The sequence below is a fragment of the Erigeron canadensis genome, chromosome 8, assembly GCF_010389155.1.
Source record: "Erigeron canadensis isolate Cc75 chromosome 8, C_canadensis_v1, whole genome shotgun sequence".
NCBI lineage: Eukaryota > Viridiplantae > Streptophyta > Magnoliopsida > Asterales > Asteraceae > Erigeron > Erigeron canadensis.
In genome coordinates, this window is record NC_057768.1 from 12,860,495 (window position 1) to 12,879,216 (window position 18,722).

General features: G+C 38.8%; 4 protein-coding genes across 4 annotated transcripts; 1 reads left to right on the forward strand and 3 right to left on the reverse strand.

The window, feature by feature from the left end:
- Positions 1-6,498: 6,498 nt before the first annotated feature.
- On the reverse strand, positions 6,499-7,488 carry LOC122610277. Its single transcript, XM_043783275.1, has one exon. It carries the CDS (start codon positions 7,486-7,488, stop codon positions 6,499-6,501), a length of 990 nt encoding a protein of 329 aa, XP_043639210.1.
- A 208-nt stretch (positions 7,489-7,696) lies between these two features.
- On the reverse strand, positions 7,697-9,712 carry LOC122610278 (peroxidase 10-like). Its single transcript, XM_043783276.1, has 5 exons — positions 9,563-9,712; positions 9,312-9,485; positions 8,684-8,781; positions 8,182-8,338; positions 7,697-7,822 (listed from the first exon to the last, which is right to left on the reverse strand). The coding sequence occupies exons 1-5, from the start codon at positions 9,710-9,712 to the stop codon at positions 7,697-7,699; spliced, it is 705 nt and encodes a 234-aa protein (XP_043639211.1).
- A 3,439-nt stretch (positions 9,713-13,151) lies between these two features.
- Positions 13,152-15,968, forward strand: LOC122579340 (probable inactive receptor kinase At3g02880). Its single transcript, XM_043751499.1, has 2 exons — positions 13,152-14,590; positions 15,182-15,968. The coding sequence occupies exons 1-2, from the start codon at positions 13,285-13,287 to the stop codon at positions 15,796-15,798; spliced, it is 1,923 nt and encodes a 640-aa protein (XP_043607434.1). The 5' UTR covers positions 13,152-13,284; the 3' UTR covers positions 15,799-15,968.
- Positions 15,969-16,960: 992 nt separating this feature from the next.
- On the reverse strand, positions 16,961-17,644 carry LOC122610279. Its single transcript, XM_043783277.1, has one exon. The coding sequence runs from the start codon at positions 17,642-17,644 to the stop codon at positions 16,961-16,963; it is 684 nt and encodes a 227-aa protein (XP_043639212.1).
- Between the last annotated feature and the right edge of the window lie 1,078 nt (positions 17,645-18,722).

An 18,722-nucleotide genomic window follows, 5' to 3' on the forward strand; every position in this document is an offset into this window, starting at 1 on the left:
ATTATTTATTTGTGGATGATACTTTCATTCCCGAGGAGTCGAGGGTTACATTATGTCTGGGTAGGAAAGTAGATGACAAGGCCTTGAATAAGAAGGTGAATGCTAGAGTTCCCAAGAGAATGCTCAACAAGGATTGCTATGCCACACTTTGTTTTCTTCCTACTATTCCGCATCGTTCCTTTTACCCCGAGGGTATGTTGGCCATGGCTGGGATTAGCCCGGATTGGGATTGGACTGAGATCCCCATTCTTAGGAAGAAATCTTCTGGAGAATGTAAAATCTTTATCCTTAGCTTTTATTATATGCATGCTTGCTATATTTTATCTTTCCTTTTAACTTTTTTAATTTTATTTTTCAGACTTGACCTTAATGGAAGCGCTGGATATCGACCTGGCTGATTTGGAGATTCCTAGTTTTCAGCCGAAGAAGGCATTAGTTGTACGTGAGCAAGTTGATGAGGTTGTTCCTCTTAGGCCTGACACATGGCAGGATGGTTATGATTGTGGGGATGTTTTTGATGAGGGTGTTCAGCCTTCTTTACATGGTGACTCACAGCCTGAGGGTGCTACTCGTTTTGACTTTACATCCCTCACTTCGGCTAATCAAGATGATGATGATCCCCCTTTTACTGCTCCTCATCACGAAAGTAAATGTTATCTTCTAAGTCATATATATACTTTTGTTTATGTGAGCTCAAGTATTGTATATAGACTAATTTATATTTGTTTTATGTAGACCTTCGTGGAGACACTTCCGTTGAGGGAGATGCTCTATTAGATATTAAAGAAGAGGATGGGCATGTTTCCTCCCTAGGTAGGAAGAGACAAGGGGAAATTCTTGTTGGTGATTCTACTAAGTGTCAGAAGATTTCTGCTTTCTCTTCAGCTTTAGCCACTTGTTCACTTGATCTTAGCCTTTCTTTGCCCTCTATTTCTGCCAGTGACCTTCCTCCCAGTGGTCCAGATGCTCCCTTTATTTGCGGGAGTGTTATTGCTCCTGATGGTAGCCGTGTGGTTCTTCTTCGTGATAATGATTATGGTGTTCTTAAGAAAGTTGTAAGTGAGAAAATTGTGGAAGAGGATTCTTCTCCCTCCGCTCCATTCCTGCCTGTGAGACATGGCTCTACTCAGGTTTCCAGCTATGCTTCAGAATTCAACAGGGGGCTAGGTACCCATAGGTATGTTTTTCCCAAGCCTCTTACCTTGAGGGATGATGTTAGTACTCCTCTTCAGGCTAGGGCGGTTATTGAGGCGATGACTCCTCCAGTTGTGGGCATTGAGTATGGACATAGGACCTTAAAGGAGCTTGCTGGTAGGCTTCATTACCATGCCTATCATGCCGCTGTCATAGGTGCTTCATATCATACAGTTGTGGATGAAAAAATTAGTCGCCTTGAGGAGGATAGGAAGGTTTTACTTGACAATGCTGAGAAGTTTGAGGGTGTTATTAAGGAGAAGGATGAAGTGATTTCTAAGTTTGCTTGTGACTTGGAGGAGAGGAAGAAGGAGCTTGCTGGAGTTAGAGTTGATGTTGAGAGGCTTGGGATGGATCACACCGAGTCCAAGTCTGAGGTGGAGAGACTCGGGGAGGAGCTCATTAAGGAGAAGAGTATGGGGGAAGAAGGAGATGCCTTCCTTAGTGCCTTTCCAGACTTGTTTAGGAGGTTACTTACCCATCCTGATTTCCATAATCCTCTTAAAGAATATAATAATGCTGCTTTGTTAGCTGGGAAGCTTAGGGGTAGTATTGAGGTGCATAATTTGTTGAAGGAACGTCATGGTGATTCTCTCGTTCTTAAGGATTTTCCTTTCTTACATAGAAAGGCTAAAGAGAATCTTGAAGCGAAGAATAAGACATTTAGTGCCAAGAATTTTCCCATTGTGGATAAGGTTCCTTCCTTAGCCCGTTCCATGGGCATTTCTCATCTTCTGCAGCACATTTCTTCCTCTTCTTCATCGTCTGCAGCAACAGCTACTATGGATCTTCCCCAGCCTTGACTTCCTTGTTGCATTTTAGCAGTTATGGCTTTCTTTACATACTTTTCTATTTGATTATTGTAAGGCTTGTGCCTTTGTGACTTATTTTATTCCTTAGTGTAGCTTTTGAACTTATATTTTTGTGTATTGTAATGTGATGGATTTGATTGATATGCATATTTTGACTTTTCATAATTTGTTATGAATGAAAGTTCTTTAGGTTAACCTTATTTATTTATTACTCGAGTATCACTTCCAAAACTCCAATAGATAAAAAGACGAGAAAATTATCTATGTATTCAGCCAATTGTTTTTGCTTTTTATATCTTACAAGATAATTCATCCAAGGATGTACCTTGGGATTTTGGAAAATTTTTGGCTAGCATTGTTAATTTCCTATGCTTGACCCCATGTTCAAGACTTTGTTCTCAACTTGTGAATGCAAATTGCAAAAAATCCAAATAGCTTTAAACTTTTTTGAAGAAGATCACTAATATATTCATGGTATAAAAGGAATAAAATATATATATGGGATACATAGATCAGACCATAAAGAGTAATTTTCATTGATAATTTCATAGATATGAAGGAAATATTCTTTTCTTTGAAAGATAAATACAAACATGATTCATTGATCAAATAAAGATAAATGGGATACATAGATCCATGATATTGTTGATTAAACATAACATTTTTTCAAATTCATCCCGTTCCATGTTCGGGGTACGGGGTAACCATCAAGTTCAGCCAAAATATATGAGCCATCTCCATTTGCTTCTTTAACCAAGTATGGTCCTTCCCAGTTGGGTCCAAGCTTTCCCAAGTCTTCCATTCTACTTGCTTCATTTTTCCTCCAAACATAGTCCCCCGACTTGAAAGATATAGGGTGGACTCTTTTATTGTAATATTTAGCCATTTTTTGCTTATTTTCAGCCAATTTGATGTGAGAGACTTCTCTCCTCTCTTCAATGACATTCAAGTTTTCTCTCAAACTGTCTTCATTTTGGGCTGGATTGAAACTTATGATGCAATGGCTTGGAATACTTAGTTCTGGTGGGATTACTGCTTCAGTTCCATACACAAGGCTAAATGGTGTTTCCAGGGTACTTCCTCTTGGGGTAGTCCGGTGGACCCAAAGTACTCCAGAAAGCTCATCTACCCATACGGACCTACATCTCCCCAGCCTTGCCTTAATTCCTCCCACTATTGCTTTATTCATTACTTCTGCTTGGCCATTTGCTTGAGGATGAGCAACAGAAGTGAACACTTGTCGAATGTCCATGTCTTCACACCAAGTCTTGAAGGGATTTTCAGCAAATTGTTTTCCATTATCACTAACCAGGACGTGAGGCACTCTGAAACGACAGACTATGTATTCCCACACGAAGTTGATTACTCTTTGGCCAGTGATGGTTGCCAATGGTTTGGCTTCAACCCATTTTGAAAAGTAATCCACTGCAACTATTACGAACTTTACATTTCCAACTCCGGTTGGGAATGAGCCCATAATATCAATTCCCCACTTGTAAAATGGCCAGGCAGTGTTAACTGGGATGAGATCTTGTTTTGGCATCCTTGAGATTGGAGCATGTATCTGGCATGATTCACATTTTTCTATCTCTTCTTTGGCATCTTTATTCATTGAAGGCCAATAATAGCCAAGTCTCATTATTTTGGTGGCAATAGACCTTGGTCCAGCATGAATTCCACATGTGCCCTCATGAACTTCTTGAATGAGTCTTTGTGCTTGAGAGGGACCTACACATCGGAGATGTGGACCTAGGAAAGATTTTCTGAACAATTTATCTTCCATAATAAGATACATTGGTGCCTTCATCCTTACCTTCTGAGCTTCGTGGTTGTCTTCTGGAAGTACCTCATTCTTGATGAAGTTGTAGATTGGAGTCATCCAACTATCTTCTTCTTCTTCTTCAACTTGTGAAACTTCGTTTCCTCTTACTATTGATTTTTCTTGTAAAACTTCTACTAAAACTTCTTTGGTGAGATGGGCAAAAGTTAAAGAAGCTAATTTGCTTAGAGCATCTGCTTTCTTATTCTGGTTTCTTGGAATTTGTTCAATATCAAAGGATTCAAATTCTCCAATGAGTTTCCTTGTCTCTTCTAAATAAAGTTGCATTGAAGCTTGATTTGCCTCGAATGTTCCATTGATCTTATTTGCCACCAATTGGGAATCCACAAACACTTGGATCTTTTTTACTTCCATCTTTCTTGCCATCCTTAATCCCGTAAGGAGAGCTTCATACTCTACTTCATTATTTGATGCTGGAAAGTTGAATCGTAGAGCATAAGTGTATTCCCTTTCTTCTGGGTCAATTAGGATGAGACCTGCTCCTGAACCTTCTTGATTTGATGCTCCATTAGTGAAGAGGGTCCACTTTGGGCTTTTCTCTTGTTGATATGCTTCCACTTCCCTTCCTGAAACATCTGAGGAGTCAATTTCTGCCAAGAAATCAACCAATATTTGGCCCTTTATGGACGTTCTTGGGTAAAAACTTATTTCATGTTCCCCAAGCTCAATAGCCCACTTGGCTAATCTGCCGGATACTTCGGGTTTGGCCAATACTTGCCTTATTGGTTTGTCGGTCAGAACCCAGATCGGGTGACCTTGACAAGGCAAGGGCCAATTTTTCCACGCATGGATAGTTTATTTCTGGGCCTTTTAAGGCTCTGCTCACAAAGTATATTGGCATTTGGCCATTGCTTCTTTCTGCAAGTAACACTGTAGAGACACATTATTTAGATGCAGCAAGGTAAAGAGTAAGTGTTTCACCTGCTATTGGAGCCGTGAGAGTTGGAAGATCGGCAAGAAATTTCTTCATGTCTTGGAATGCTCCTTCTGCCTCTTCTGACCATGAGAAGTCTTGTTTTCTCAAGCATCCTTTCAAGGTTCTGAAGAAAGGTAAAGATCTTTCTGCAGACTTGGAAAGAAATCTTGCTAAAGCAGCCAACTTGCCATTGAGACTTTGTACTTGTTTCTTGGTTCTGGGGATGGCATATTTATGACTGCTTGAATTTTCTTGGGATTTGCATTGATTCCCTTTGGAGTGACTATATGCCCCAGGAACTTTCCTTCCTCCATCTAAAAGCTACACTTAGATGGGTTTAGCTTCATGTTAATGTTTCTTAAAGTGTCAAAAGTTTCTTGTATATCAGCCAACATCATTTCCTCTGCATGACTTTTTATGACGATATCATCTACATATGCTTCTATATTTCTCCCCACTTGATCCTTGAAAGCTTTGTCTATCAACCGCTGGTAAGTAGCTCCGGCATTTTTTAAACCGAGAGGCATTTTCTTGAAGCAATAGATTCCTTGATCAGTGTGGAAAGCTGTCTTGTCTTCGTCTATCCTTTTCATGGAGATTTGATGATATCCTTTGTAAGCATCTAAAAAGCATTTTAGTCTAAACCCATCAAGTGATTCTACCTTCCAATCAATCTCTGGGAGAGGATAGTTATCTTTTGCGCAAGCTTTGTTTATATCTTTGAAATCTACACAAAGTCTCCAGGAACCATCCGGCTTCTTTACCATGACTGGGTTGGCCACCCAAGTTTGGTACTTTACTTCTCTTAATATCCTTGCTTCAACCATTTGATTAACTTGTTCAATTGCCGACTTGCTTCTATCTTGGGACATTCCCCTATTTTTCTGTCTTATCGGGGGTATGTTGGGACTGGCATTTAATGCATGCTCCGCTAACTCTCTTGGGACTCCAGTCATGTCGGATGTTGCAAAAATGTCTAGATTGTTTTTCAATAAGTTTATTAATTCTTCCTTGGTTTTTCTTGGGAGTTGCGACCCAATGATTACGAGTTGATCAGGAAATTTCTTATTGACAATTACCTTTTCTTCGGGACCATCTTGCTTTTGATCTTGCAACTGCTCCATCTTTTTTGGTAAAACTTTTTCTACCTACTTACATTCCTCGGGCCAAGTCATGCATCCTCGAATGGTGGCCACTCCCGAGGGGGTTGGGAATTTTACCATTCCATGGATGGTTGAGGGAATTGCTCCAAACTTTTGCATTGAGGGTCTGCCCAATATAACGTTATAGAACGATGGAGCCTTTATAATCACGAAATCAACAAGTTCAATTCTATGGAAAGGGTATTCTCCCACCATGACTTCCATAGTAACTTCCCCCACTGGCCAGTTAGATTCTCTCATGAAACTAACAAGTTCCATCCTTGATGGACGCCTGAGGACTTTGATTCTTTGGGGTAACTTTTGGAAACAATGTTCATATATTATATCTGGTGAGCTTCCATTGTCCAAGTATACCCTTCCTACCTCAAAGTTTGCTACCCTAGCTTGTATTACCACCGGGTCAGAGGAAACAACCTTTACTGGAGGGAAAGAGATTGAAACCCTCCTCCATGGCTCAAGAACCTCTGCTTTTCTTTTTTCATATTTAGATTTTCCTCTTATCATGTATACATGGCCATCAGGTGGTGGTGGTCTATCATTTCTCCCATCCTTCTTTTGCCAAGTGTAAGTTTTCTAAACTTGAGCAGCTCTTTTTCCTTGCTTTGTGCCAGGTACTAAGTACTCCAATTTTCCCTCATCTAAGGCTCTCTTTATCTCGATCTTGAGCTCTCTACAGGCATTTGTTTCATGACCGTGGTCTTCATGGAATTCGCAGTATTTTGACATGTCTTTCTTTCCAGATCTGTGTATCATTGGTCGGGGAGGTTTAAAATCTTCAGCCACTCTCTCCGTCTTAAAATTTTCTCTTGGAGACTTTACTAAGTTGATTACTCTGTCATAAGGAATATTTCTTCTTACCCTTCTATCATCTCTCCTTTCTTCCCTCCTTTTAGTATCTCTATGATCAAACCTTCTATCGTTTCTTCTAGCATCATATCTTCCACCCGAACCTCCCGACATCCCAAGACTTCCTCCAGGCCTATCCTTCCCAACTGCCCCTTTTACGAGGAGGGCAGTTTCCCTGGAGCGAATGAAATCGAAAGCCCTATCGGTAGCTTTTCCATAGGTCAATGGGATTCTCTTGCTTAAATCGTCCTGTAGGTCGCCAGGGAGCAATGCCAAAGTAAAACCTGAGACTTGCTGGCTTTCAGGAAGGCTTGGTATTTTCTGGCACTCCTTAGTGTATCTTGCGATGAAATCCCTCAAGGATTCACCACCTTTTTGCCTAATCAAGTGAGCTTCAAGGTGGCTTCTCTGACGCTTTCTCTGTTGGGCAAACTGAGCTATGAATTTTTTCTTCAAATCCGCATAGTCTTCTATGCTTTTCTCTGGAAGTTTAGTGAACCACTCTAATGCATAACCTTGTAAGGTACCCGGGAATAAGTGACATGCTACGGGGTCCACCCATTTTTCTGTTAATACGGCCTGATCATAGATGGCAAGGTGATCTTCTGGGTCTCTAGTTCCATCCACTACTAGAAAAAATGTCTTTAATGACACCGATTGCGTGTCATAAAAGAGGTCAGATGACACGCTTTTTGGTGTCATAAATCGACCCGTCATGGTTTATGACACGCATTTCGCGTGTCATGAATTTATGACACGCTTTTACGACACACTTTTATGACACTATATTATGACACTTTTTTTGCGTGTCATGGTTCAAATTTTTTTTTTTTAAAAAAATATCTTTATAAAATTACTAATATCCACACAACTGCAAGTTATTTTAAAATTCTAAAATTAACCATAAAAGTTTACAACCACTAATTTATATAGAATTCAAGAACGATAAATGAAGACCAAAGCCAGTAGCATCATCATCCACATTCTTGTGCCCTTCTTTTATACCCTTGTCTTTACCATGACATATAATATCGCCAAATGTGTCGTATTTCTGCATATAGCAAGAAAACCCAAGTTATAAGGACAACAAACAGAAGACCTGCAGATTCGCCAATACAAGTCGCAGATGTTAAAAACTGGATCATCTTTCTAATTTTAAAATGAGAAGTAATATTTTAAAAACTGCATAAAGCTGACCACAAAGAAAGAAGAAAAAGAACATAAAACACTGTCAACAAAATGAACAGTTTATGTAATTCCATAAAAATTTTGATAATAATAAAAACTTACAGGAACGGCCTATACTGGAACAGTGTTTTCCTTCATTAGATATATATTGATTGAAATTCAGGTAAGGTTATATATACATAATGTAAACAAAATTGAGACATAGATGTTATCCAAGCTGACCTCTGGCTTGTTCTTAATGCTTTTAGCACGGTGTGCATAACCTAGAGTATTCAATGTTTCTTCTAGACAATGAGTAGATGGAGAAACCATTGCAATGATGCAAGATTTGGTCTTTCCACCAAGTGAATACCGTAGCAGCCTTGTCAGCTTACTATCCCTGTGCGTTGTAACATACAGAAAAGTTAACAAAAGAAAGACAAGTATATATGGTGGTAACTTATTAATCACAGTGTATTTGTACTGTGTACAACCTCTTAAATAAAACAAATATGCGTTCAGGAACGCGATGGCAAGTGAACTCAGCCTGGACTATTTTTGATTCCCTACTAAGAATGACTTGTTTAAACAGGAGAGTATTTTGACTTGCTAATCCATTATCCAACCCGTGTTACCCACCCATCCGGTTACCTAGACGAATGTGCTTCATGAAGGAGTAGTTTCTTTATGTGCCAGGTATTAGTTTATTGCTAAAAAGGTTATCAGAAATATCATCAACACATACCTGGAAGGCACATGACCAGAATGTTCAACAAGTGCATTAATGATGCGGCCCAATGTGAGCAAGCTCTTGCTTATTTCCCCAGCTTCCCGTGCTCTACCCTGCAATAGATAATAAATCTATTTTCATCAATATCGATAAAAGAACGACTGCAAGAAAATATAATTGTACTTAACAACATATAATGGAAATATCTCTAAGATAAAAGGGTCATACATACTAAAAGGAAGCGATCATGTTAGAAGTGATCAAGTCATAAAATAGAAGCTGCGAACCCGTACCTAAATATTATCATTATTTAAATATTATGATTATTAAGATTACGAAGTGATTGCTAAACTGAGATTAATTAATTGATTAATAATGACTGTAATAAGTAAGTGAAGAATTAAACCTGCAAGTACGTAGATATGGAAGTGAGGGAGATGGAGGTGGCAAGTGGAGAAAGAATAGAGCTGATATTTCTCCAAAATATTGCCCGTTTTCCATTTTTTTCGGCGAAGACGGCTGACGGCCGGTGGTTTTGTGCGGCAGCAAGAGAAAAGCGAGCGCTGGTATGCTTAGTTTCAACTTTCAGGAAACTTTAGGGCAGGCCATTATGAAGGTTTTCAGGAGAGATGCTAGATGGAACATATTTCACAAGCTCAGATTCTAGTCCATATTCCTTCAGCCACATGCTAGTTGCAAATCTCGCAATGTTTGTTGGAAGATCATCAAAGGGACTAGGAAGCTCGTACGAAAGTTGAGGGAAAGAATGATCACTGTCTTTTCTACCGGTATGCACGGGATAAAACGGGCCACCAGCCTATAAACAACATCAAAATGTTAGAAATCAAAACATTACCTAACAGTTTTATCATCTTAAAGTAGACAGATAGTTACGAAAATCAGGCTTTCAAGAGCAGCGATCACAAGAAGATCAACACAAGAAACAACACCAGGGCATTCATTTTCTAATTCGGACTTAATAATGTCAATATGATCAAATCCTTTTAGAGACTGATTTGGTGGAATGTCTTTCTCGCTTTCCATAAACAGTGTACGATCCAAAAGCATGAGGCATCACATCCCTGTATATCAATTACACCTTTACTCTAACAACAATGCATATATACACATATCTGTTTCTATCTCTTCATATACATATATCTACTCGCGTATACACATATTCATCTCTATATCACATGTATGTACATTAATTTTTTTTTCCCAAAGGCAATATGTATGTTCATTCAGTTTCCATATATGTATATATCTGTTTCTATACGCCACATAAATAGATAAATACATATGCATACACATAATTGGATATGTATCTACATATATACACATCTATCTATAATTCCACGGTCTCATAAAACTATAGATACAGAAATTCTATATGTATATAATCAGGAATAAAACCTAACTTGAGCTATCTGCTTCATCAATCAAAATCCTAATACCAGATCTAACACATAATCAGTAGTACTTATAAGTTATTTAAGTAACTAAAATAAAATAAAAAATAGTAGATTCAAATTTATTTTTGCATTCAATATAGATATACAGATATATACACTATATGTATAGACACGGATATATGTAGATTCAATATAATAATTTAACAAATATAACTATATGTATAGACACATATATAATGAAATTCAATTACCATATATACAGAACGATTTGAACAGTGCTTCAATTTGGGATTTTTTTAGGGCTTGGATTTAATGTCGTTCGATTTAACTCCTTATCAAAATGAGGGCTTCGATTAAAGCTGAATATTGATTATTAAAGCTGAAATTGAACGAGATTAAAACTGAAATTGAACGAGATTAAATGAGGGCTTCGATCTAATCTGAAACTATAATCAGAGTGTGCGATCGAATTTGAATGTTTTGAAACCATAATTAGATTATTGATCGAATGAATGGGGTTTTTTGGGGTTGGTAATCGATTATTGATAGAATGGGGTTTTTTAGGTTTTTTTTTAACAAAACCACGAGACTAAGGAAAGTGTATCCCGCGTTACATTACATTTTTATGACACTAACAATTGCGTGTCATAAACTCTTCAAATTTTATAAATTATGACAATATTTTTATGACACACGGTTTTGCTTGTCATTAAAATGCGTGTGTCATAATTTAGGTGTCATTAAAGACTATTTTTCTAGTAGTGATCATAAGTACCAACAATTGTGGGAACCTTCTGTCCATCTGGGAAAGCATAGTTTGCTACCCAATCACAAAACCTTGACTTGGTTGCAGATTTTGGTACTGTGGCCACCCTTGCATGTTCATCCGCCTCCTCTCCTGCAGCAATCTTTAGCATTTTTAATAACTCTTTTGCCGGGTTAACTGGCTCAGGAACAGGCTCGACTGGCTTTTGCCTTTTCATTTCATCTACCAACAACTTCATTATAGATTCCATGCGTGTAGGCTATGTGAAAGGTTGTGGGGCCGGTTGAGGTGGATTTGGCCTTAACGCAACAGAGAGTTGAGACAACCAATCGGTTGGAGGAGGGGGTGGGGTTTGTGCTTGTTGTGTTCCCTTGGCAGCCAACTTTATCAATTTCAATAGATGGCTTTTATGTATGGTTATAAACTGAGATGAACTTGCTTGACCTCCCACCAAGGAAGAACTAGCCATGCTAGCCATAGTGGAAGTCATTATGCTCTTGAGAGAGTCTATCATACCTTGACTAGAGGAGAATGAAGAGAATGTATTGATAGGAGATGAGTGGGTTGGGGGTGTTGATAACAAAGAGATAAGAGGTGTTGTAGAAGAGGAAGGTGTGAAAAAAAGTGGGCCCACACTACCAGAGCTAAGGCCAGATCCAAAGCTCACCTTGGGTGGTAATCCAGATCCATCACCCGAAACAACTTTTGTTGAACTTGTTAAGATCTCACCAGATCTAGAATCAAATTCTGGAAATTTTTCATTTGAATTTCTTTGGCCATCATCTGATATTTCCAGATTGATCACAGGAGATGTCTCTTTTTCAACATTTATCCCCAACCCAGAGGGAATTATTTGAGAAATTGGAGTAAATTCTTCAGCCATATGAAACTAAAGAACAAACAAGAAAAAATATGAAGATTTTTGCTTTGAAACAAAAAAAATCATCTAATAATCAGTAAAATTACGGATGGCGCCAATGTTTGAGCATGAGATATCAAACTCAATCACAAATGAGATTTAACCATGAAAACCATTAAAACCTCCTACTATGTAGTGCAAACCTATTAAATTCTTTACGAATCTAAGGTGAATAATGGTTTTCCCAAAGAGATGTTTCGATCTTTGGAGGATATTAAATATTGATGATGCTGATGATTGATTGATGATGATCGATAGATGTTATGTGTGTGAATATGATATATGAATGTTGAATGTAACATTGAATTGAATGAATTCTTCTGTCATCCAATGATTGTGTATTTATAGGCATCCAATTAGGGTTATATCGTATATTGGGCCATTGTCAGAAATGGGCCTGGATCCAAGTACAAGGAATGGAACCTTCGAGAGTCATGCTCAGTCATAAATATATGCGACAAATGTGTTGCGGAGAGTGGTCATGGCCACGTAATCATGTTCCTTAGCCGATGAGATATCTTTAGGAGAGGGCTTTTGACCACAAGTATATATGTTTATATACTTATAGTTAAATTTATAAATGTAAGGGAGTTAAATACGTTTCTTCGAGATATACGTGTATTCCACCCACTTGTATAAAAATAATGAGAGATGACCGATGGGAGGTTTCTCTTGTTTACAGTCCCAAGTCTACTCTCATATTAGCCTTCAACCTTTAGCCCATTTACTCTAGACCATTCTTGTAATGTCATTAGGTTAGTGAAATATGATGTATGCATATCTCCCAACAATATCCAACAATATTCCCGGATGAAATTAAGGAATCATTATTGTTTCCCCTCTCCTCCTACTAAGCTCTCGTATTCTCTATCCGAACACCTCTCGGCTAGGTTTCAAGAGATCACTCCCGTTTCTCTCTCCTCTTGGGTATATGTATAACTCTCGATCCTCTCTCCTCTTGAGTAGTTCACAGCTGGATCACACATACATCACTCCCGCTTCTCTCTCCTGGGGAACGGCTCTCGATAGAAGATATCCTCAAGGTATATATATATTGCTCTCGTCTCTTTCTCTTTTCCTTAAGCTTTTCTCTCTTCCTTCCCTTTGTGGCTCCCGATTCTCTCTCTTGCCCTGAGGTCTCGACCTCTCGCTGTTTTCATCAAGAATATCCTTCAATCATTATCACTCCCGATCCTTTTTTGACTATATATTACGGGTAAAGATCTAGGGCTCCAAGCCATACCCCTTCATGGCCAAAAAGAGCTGCTGAAGTTGGTGAATGAAACTGACTTGTCGCTCCTTGCCAATTGATTTTGCCAACTGTACCCTCCCCGATTATATCCCATATTGTTGAATCATGTTCACATCGGTTTTACTTGTATAGAGAGAGAAAATAACAAGCAAACCAAACTATCATCAACATTCACACCCTGTTCTTACTCATAATATAGTGACACACAACTCACAACCCAATCCTTCCTTTTTTTTCTCTCTCTCCCCCTCTCTCTCTCAAACCATGTCTCCAAACCCATTCATTCCCTCTGTCATCCTCCTTCTCTCCTCCCTCTTCTTCACCGGCATGCCCGATCTCGCCGCCGACCGGTCTGCCATCTTAGCCATCCGCTCATCAGTCGGTGGCAGATCCATCTTATGGAACATCTCCCAGCCCTCCACTCCTTGCACTTGGCCCGGTGTCTTTTGTGACAACCGAACCAACCGGGTCGTTGAGCTTCATTTCCCAGGTATGGGCCTATCGGGACTGCTCCCGGACAACACTCTTGGCAACTTAACTGAATTAACTACTTTAAGTCTTCGTTATAACGCCTTATCCGGCCCGCTTCCGAATGATATCTTTTCACTTGTTAATCTGCGTAATCTTTACTTACAAAATAACCTTTTTACTGGTCCTATTCCTGATTCTTTTAATCCTTTAGTTAACCTTGTAAGAGTTAATTTCGCTAATAACAAATTTTCTGGGAATATCCCTAATTCTATTAATAACTTGCCCCGTTTAGCTACATTGTATTTGGAAAACAATGCGCTAAACGGGTCAATCCCGGATTTGTCCAATCCCAGTATTGTTCAGTTTAATGTGTCAAATAATCAGTTAAGTGGACCAATCCCGTCTAAGTTTTCTGGGTTCCCTGATTCCGTGTTTTCCGGGAACTCGCTATGTGGTAGTCCCCTGGATCCTTGTGACGGTTCGGGATCCGGGTCTGGTAAATCGGATGAGCTATCTGGTGGAGCAATTGCTGGAATTGTGATCGGATCTGTACTGGGTCTATTGTTGATTCTGGTAATTCTGTTCTTTTTCTGTTGTAAGGAGAGAAAACAAAAGGAGGCTGTGACTAGCAAGGATATAGGTCAACCTAAACAAGTAGGGATTGAAATACCCGAAAGAAAAGCGAGATCGGTCGAAAACAGCGATAGTTATCCGTCGCTAAATGCGGCAGTGGCTAGTGGTGGTGGGGGTGCAAAGGGGAAAAGTGGGGAGGTTAGTAAGAAGTTAGTGTTCTTTAAGAAAAACAAAGAATTGGGAAAGTTTGATTTGGATGATTTGTTGAGGGCTTCTGCGGAGGTTTTAGGAAAAGGGACATTTGGTACAGCGTATAAGGCGGTTTTAGAGGCCGGTTTCGCGGTTGCGGTTAAAAGATTGAGAGATGTAACAATGAGTGATACTGAATTCAACGAAAAAATTGAAGGTGTTGGTGCAATGGATCATGAGAATTTGGTTCCCTTAAGAGCTTATTATTGCAATGGGGAAGAAAAGTTGCTTGTTTATGATTACATGCCTATGGGAAGCTTATCTGCTCTTTTACATGGTAATTTGTTTTAATCACCTTATTTGTCCTTCTTTGATTTTTGTTTACGTTAATTATAAATTTTGGTTATTAGGACTGTTATACTAGATTCTGGATCTTGTATTTTGAGTCTTGAAGCTTGTTATACTAAATTGTGGATCTTGTATGTTGAGTCTTGAAGCTTGTTTAGTTATCAGTATAATGTGGATGGTCAACTGTCTTCATATGTTTGTTAGATCTATTGTGTCTTTTGGTAATGAAGTGAGGTTAAAGATATTAACATTGGGATTTATTTAATACAGTTGGCAGCTGTATTTATGCATTTTCTGTCTAATTATATATACGAATTTGATAGCTTGACTCGTGTTTAATTTTGTTCGGACAGATTTAGTTCTATTTTTTTCTTATTATATTTGAAGGAGCATGTTAACGGTTGTAATAAAAACCAACGATAAGTTAAAATTATTGATGAGGTCGGATTTATTAGAATGAACCTTGTTTTGTATACTAGTTAAATTAAATGTTACTCCGTATCAATAGTTTCCCATAACTTAAGATACGAGTATATAATTAGGGTGCTTAATGACTTTTTTTTTTTTTTTTTTGTTACAGGAAACCGAGGTGCTGGTAGAACTCCATTAAACTGGGAAACGCGGTCTGCCATAGCCCTTGCAGCGGCCCGTGGAATCACTTACTTACATGCACGAGGCCCAATGGTCTCCCATGGCAACATAAAATCATCAAACATCTTACTAACCACATCATATGAATCTCGAGTCTCTGATTTTGGTCTTGCCCAACTCGTGGGTCCCAATGCGACACCAACCCGTGTAGATGGCTATCGTGCACCAGAAGTAACAGATGTCCGTAAAGTTTCTCAAAAAGCAGACGTGTACAGTTTTGGAGTGTTATTATTAGAGCTTCTAACAGGTAAAGCACCAACACATGCGTTATTGAATGAAGAAGGGGTTGATCTCCCTCGATGGGTTCAATCTGTGGTTCGAGAAGAGTGGACTTCCGAGGTCTTTGATCTCGAGCTACTTCGGTATCAAAATGTTGAAGATGATATGGTTCAGTTATTACAATTGGCAATAGATTGTTGTGCTCAATACCCCGATAAGAGGCCGGCTATGGTAGACGTGGTTAACCAGATCGAGGAGCTTTGTGGCTCAAGTGTTTTGCAACAAAATGAACCAAACCCTTTAAACGACATTGTCAGCGACTCATAATTTTCTATATAATGATATATGATTTCTTGGCTAAATGAATTTGTTGTTTTTAAAAAAAAAAAAATTTTCTTTATTGAAAAAGTTGATTATTACACATTTTGATATTGTAGCTTGTTCAGTAAAACTGTAATTTGTATTATGAAATCTCAATTCTTTGTTTTGTTTTATTATAAGATGGTTTTCGTTTATTATAAACTAGTTTCAATACCCGTGAGTGATGATGTACGATTTGACATAATTTACTTTATAATGTTAGTTACATACGTTTAAGAGTTTATACATAATACCTTGTAAAACTAATAATAAGAGTTACTTTATAATGTTAATTTCATAATAAGTTAATGAAAGTTAATATCAAAAAGAAATACATTTCCTTGAATTTTCAATGTTAACTTTGATGAAAAGTATGTAAGAATGGTAAATTAGTTACGTAGAGATAATACTTTTCAAAAACATAAAAGAAGGATTTGGTGATTAATTATGCTAATCATCCTAAACACATAAATAAAAAAGTATATAGTAAATGATACATTATCGTGTTTGATTCATACGGCTTAGTAAAACTCTTATATACGAAACTTAGAATTAGGATCAAAGACAAATACTTAATAATTAAAAAACCATGTGTCGCTTAAAGAACGTGCGTCAATCAAATAATATAACAATACTGTTTTAGTATATTGGTAGATTGGAACCACAAAGTATACTTTGTTTTATTAACGTGAGTTTATAATTTTCCTTTATTTTAATTTATGATATCATCAAGTTAATCCGACGACAACGACAATTAGAATGGTATAGGGATGGGCGTGGGACTGGTACCGTCCCGTACCGGTCCCGGTACCGACGGTAGCGATCCCGAAATTCATCAAAATATGGTACCGGTCCCGGTCCCATATGAAGCGGTACCGGTACCGTACCGGGACGGGACCGGGATATCGGTACCAAGTCCCGACAAGTACCGATTTATAAAAAAAAAAAAAAAAGGCCTAGCTATCATGTTTCAACGTTTGCTTCTACCTCTTTACTTCCTTTTTTTTTTGAACAGTCAAAAAGGATATTTTATTAATAGAAGAAAAAACTAATGAGGAGCTTGGAATACAAAGCATAACACAAAGCGAAAAATTACAAACTAAGGGCGAGCAATTGGGCATAACAGAAACTAGAAAATGAAGGAGTTCCACTTATGCCAATCGATGGTATTATTTGGTGACCTATGAGCAATCCAGAGGAAACTGAGGGATTTGAGTTCTTTAATTGCATAGCGAAGAGATGGAACTTTATTGTTGAAAACCAAATCATTCCGGGTCTTCCACAGAATCCAGCAGTAGGCGAGAACAACAAGGTTAACAAACTTCTTCTTCCTTGTATCAATTTCAGCCGTCGTGTGTAAATCGAAAAGCTCTCTGAGATTAGAAGGCTTTGGTAAGGGGAGGCGGCACCATAAGGAAAGAAATGTCCATAGAGAGTCAGCAAGTTGGCAGTGCAGGAACAGATGAGCAACCGTCTCGTCATGGTTATTACAAATGGGGCAGGATGGGGAGGTGACAGCAATGTTTCGTTGAAGAAGCAAATCTTTTATAGGTAGGCGGTTTTGTTCAATACGCCATCCCAGGATATTTACTTTGAGAGGTGCCAAGCGGTTCCATGGAAAAGGCCAGGTTTTCGGTCCAAAAGTTGCATTTTGGAGACAACATCGCATAGACTTGGTGGTAAAGGATCCAGAAGGGTCAAGCTTCCATGTCCAGGTGTCACTAGAGTTTGTCAGCCACGTGAGATCAAAGATAAAAGGGCTTCGAGTTGCTGCAGTTCGGTGGAAGAGGTGGGAGGCTTGGACCAGTTCCATTGCCACTGGGAGAATAATCCATTACCGGTGCAACGATCTTTGATGAGGCAAGTCTTCTCTCGTTCAAGCTGAAATAGATCAGGAAATAAAACAGAAAGGGGGAACTGCCGATCCATGTGTCTGACCAAAATCGAATAGTCGCACCATTGCCAACACGCCCTGTAATCTGAGACTCCAAGCAAACATTAAAATGGACAAGGTGGGAATCAAGTTTGGCGATAGTTCTCGAAACTCCCACCAAATTCGGTTTAAAAGGGATAGGGGATTGGCTACGATTAGAAAAGTGTAAGGAAGAGATGACGCGTCCCCAAAGACAATGGGGATCCTTACGAAGGCGCAACCACCATTTGGAAAGCAATGACAGATTTTTAACATGTAAAGAACCCAACCCTAACCCGCCCGAATCAACTGGAGCAATGATTTTTTCCCATGCAATCCACAGGATTTTCTTCCTAGAAATCGATCCCCCCCAAAAAAAGGATCTACGAATTGACTCAAGTTTGGATATGACACTTACCGGGGCCTTATACAGAGAAAAGTAGTAGACTGGGAGACTGTCAAGCACGGATTTGATCAAGGTGATTCGACCACCCAGAGAGAGAGAACAAGCTTTCCATTGGGATAATCTAGTTTCGAAGGTGCATATAACCGGGACCCAATTTTTCACTAAATTCATGTTGGATCCCACTACAAGGTTAAGATAGGTCATGGGAAACTCACTCGTCTTGCAATTGAGAATGCTGGTAGAGATGGCAGTAGCATCAGAAGGCAGATTTATCCCAAAAAAACTTGACTTATCTAGATTTACTTTAAGTCCAGAAGACAAATAAAAACACCTCAAAATCCTTGATATGTTTTTTATGTGGGTCACAGACCAAGTGCCGATAAGTATTGCATCATCCGCATAAAGAAAGTGGGAGATAGTAGGCCCGAAGTTCGGGAGTTTTATTCCCGCGATAAGGCCCAAGTTTGTGACCCTTTGGATCACGTTGGAAAAGGCTTCCATGGCAATAATAAATAAAAATGGAGATAAAGGATCTTCCTGGGACATCCCACGTTCGCAATTAAACTCTTTAGT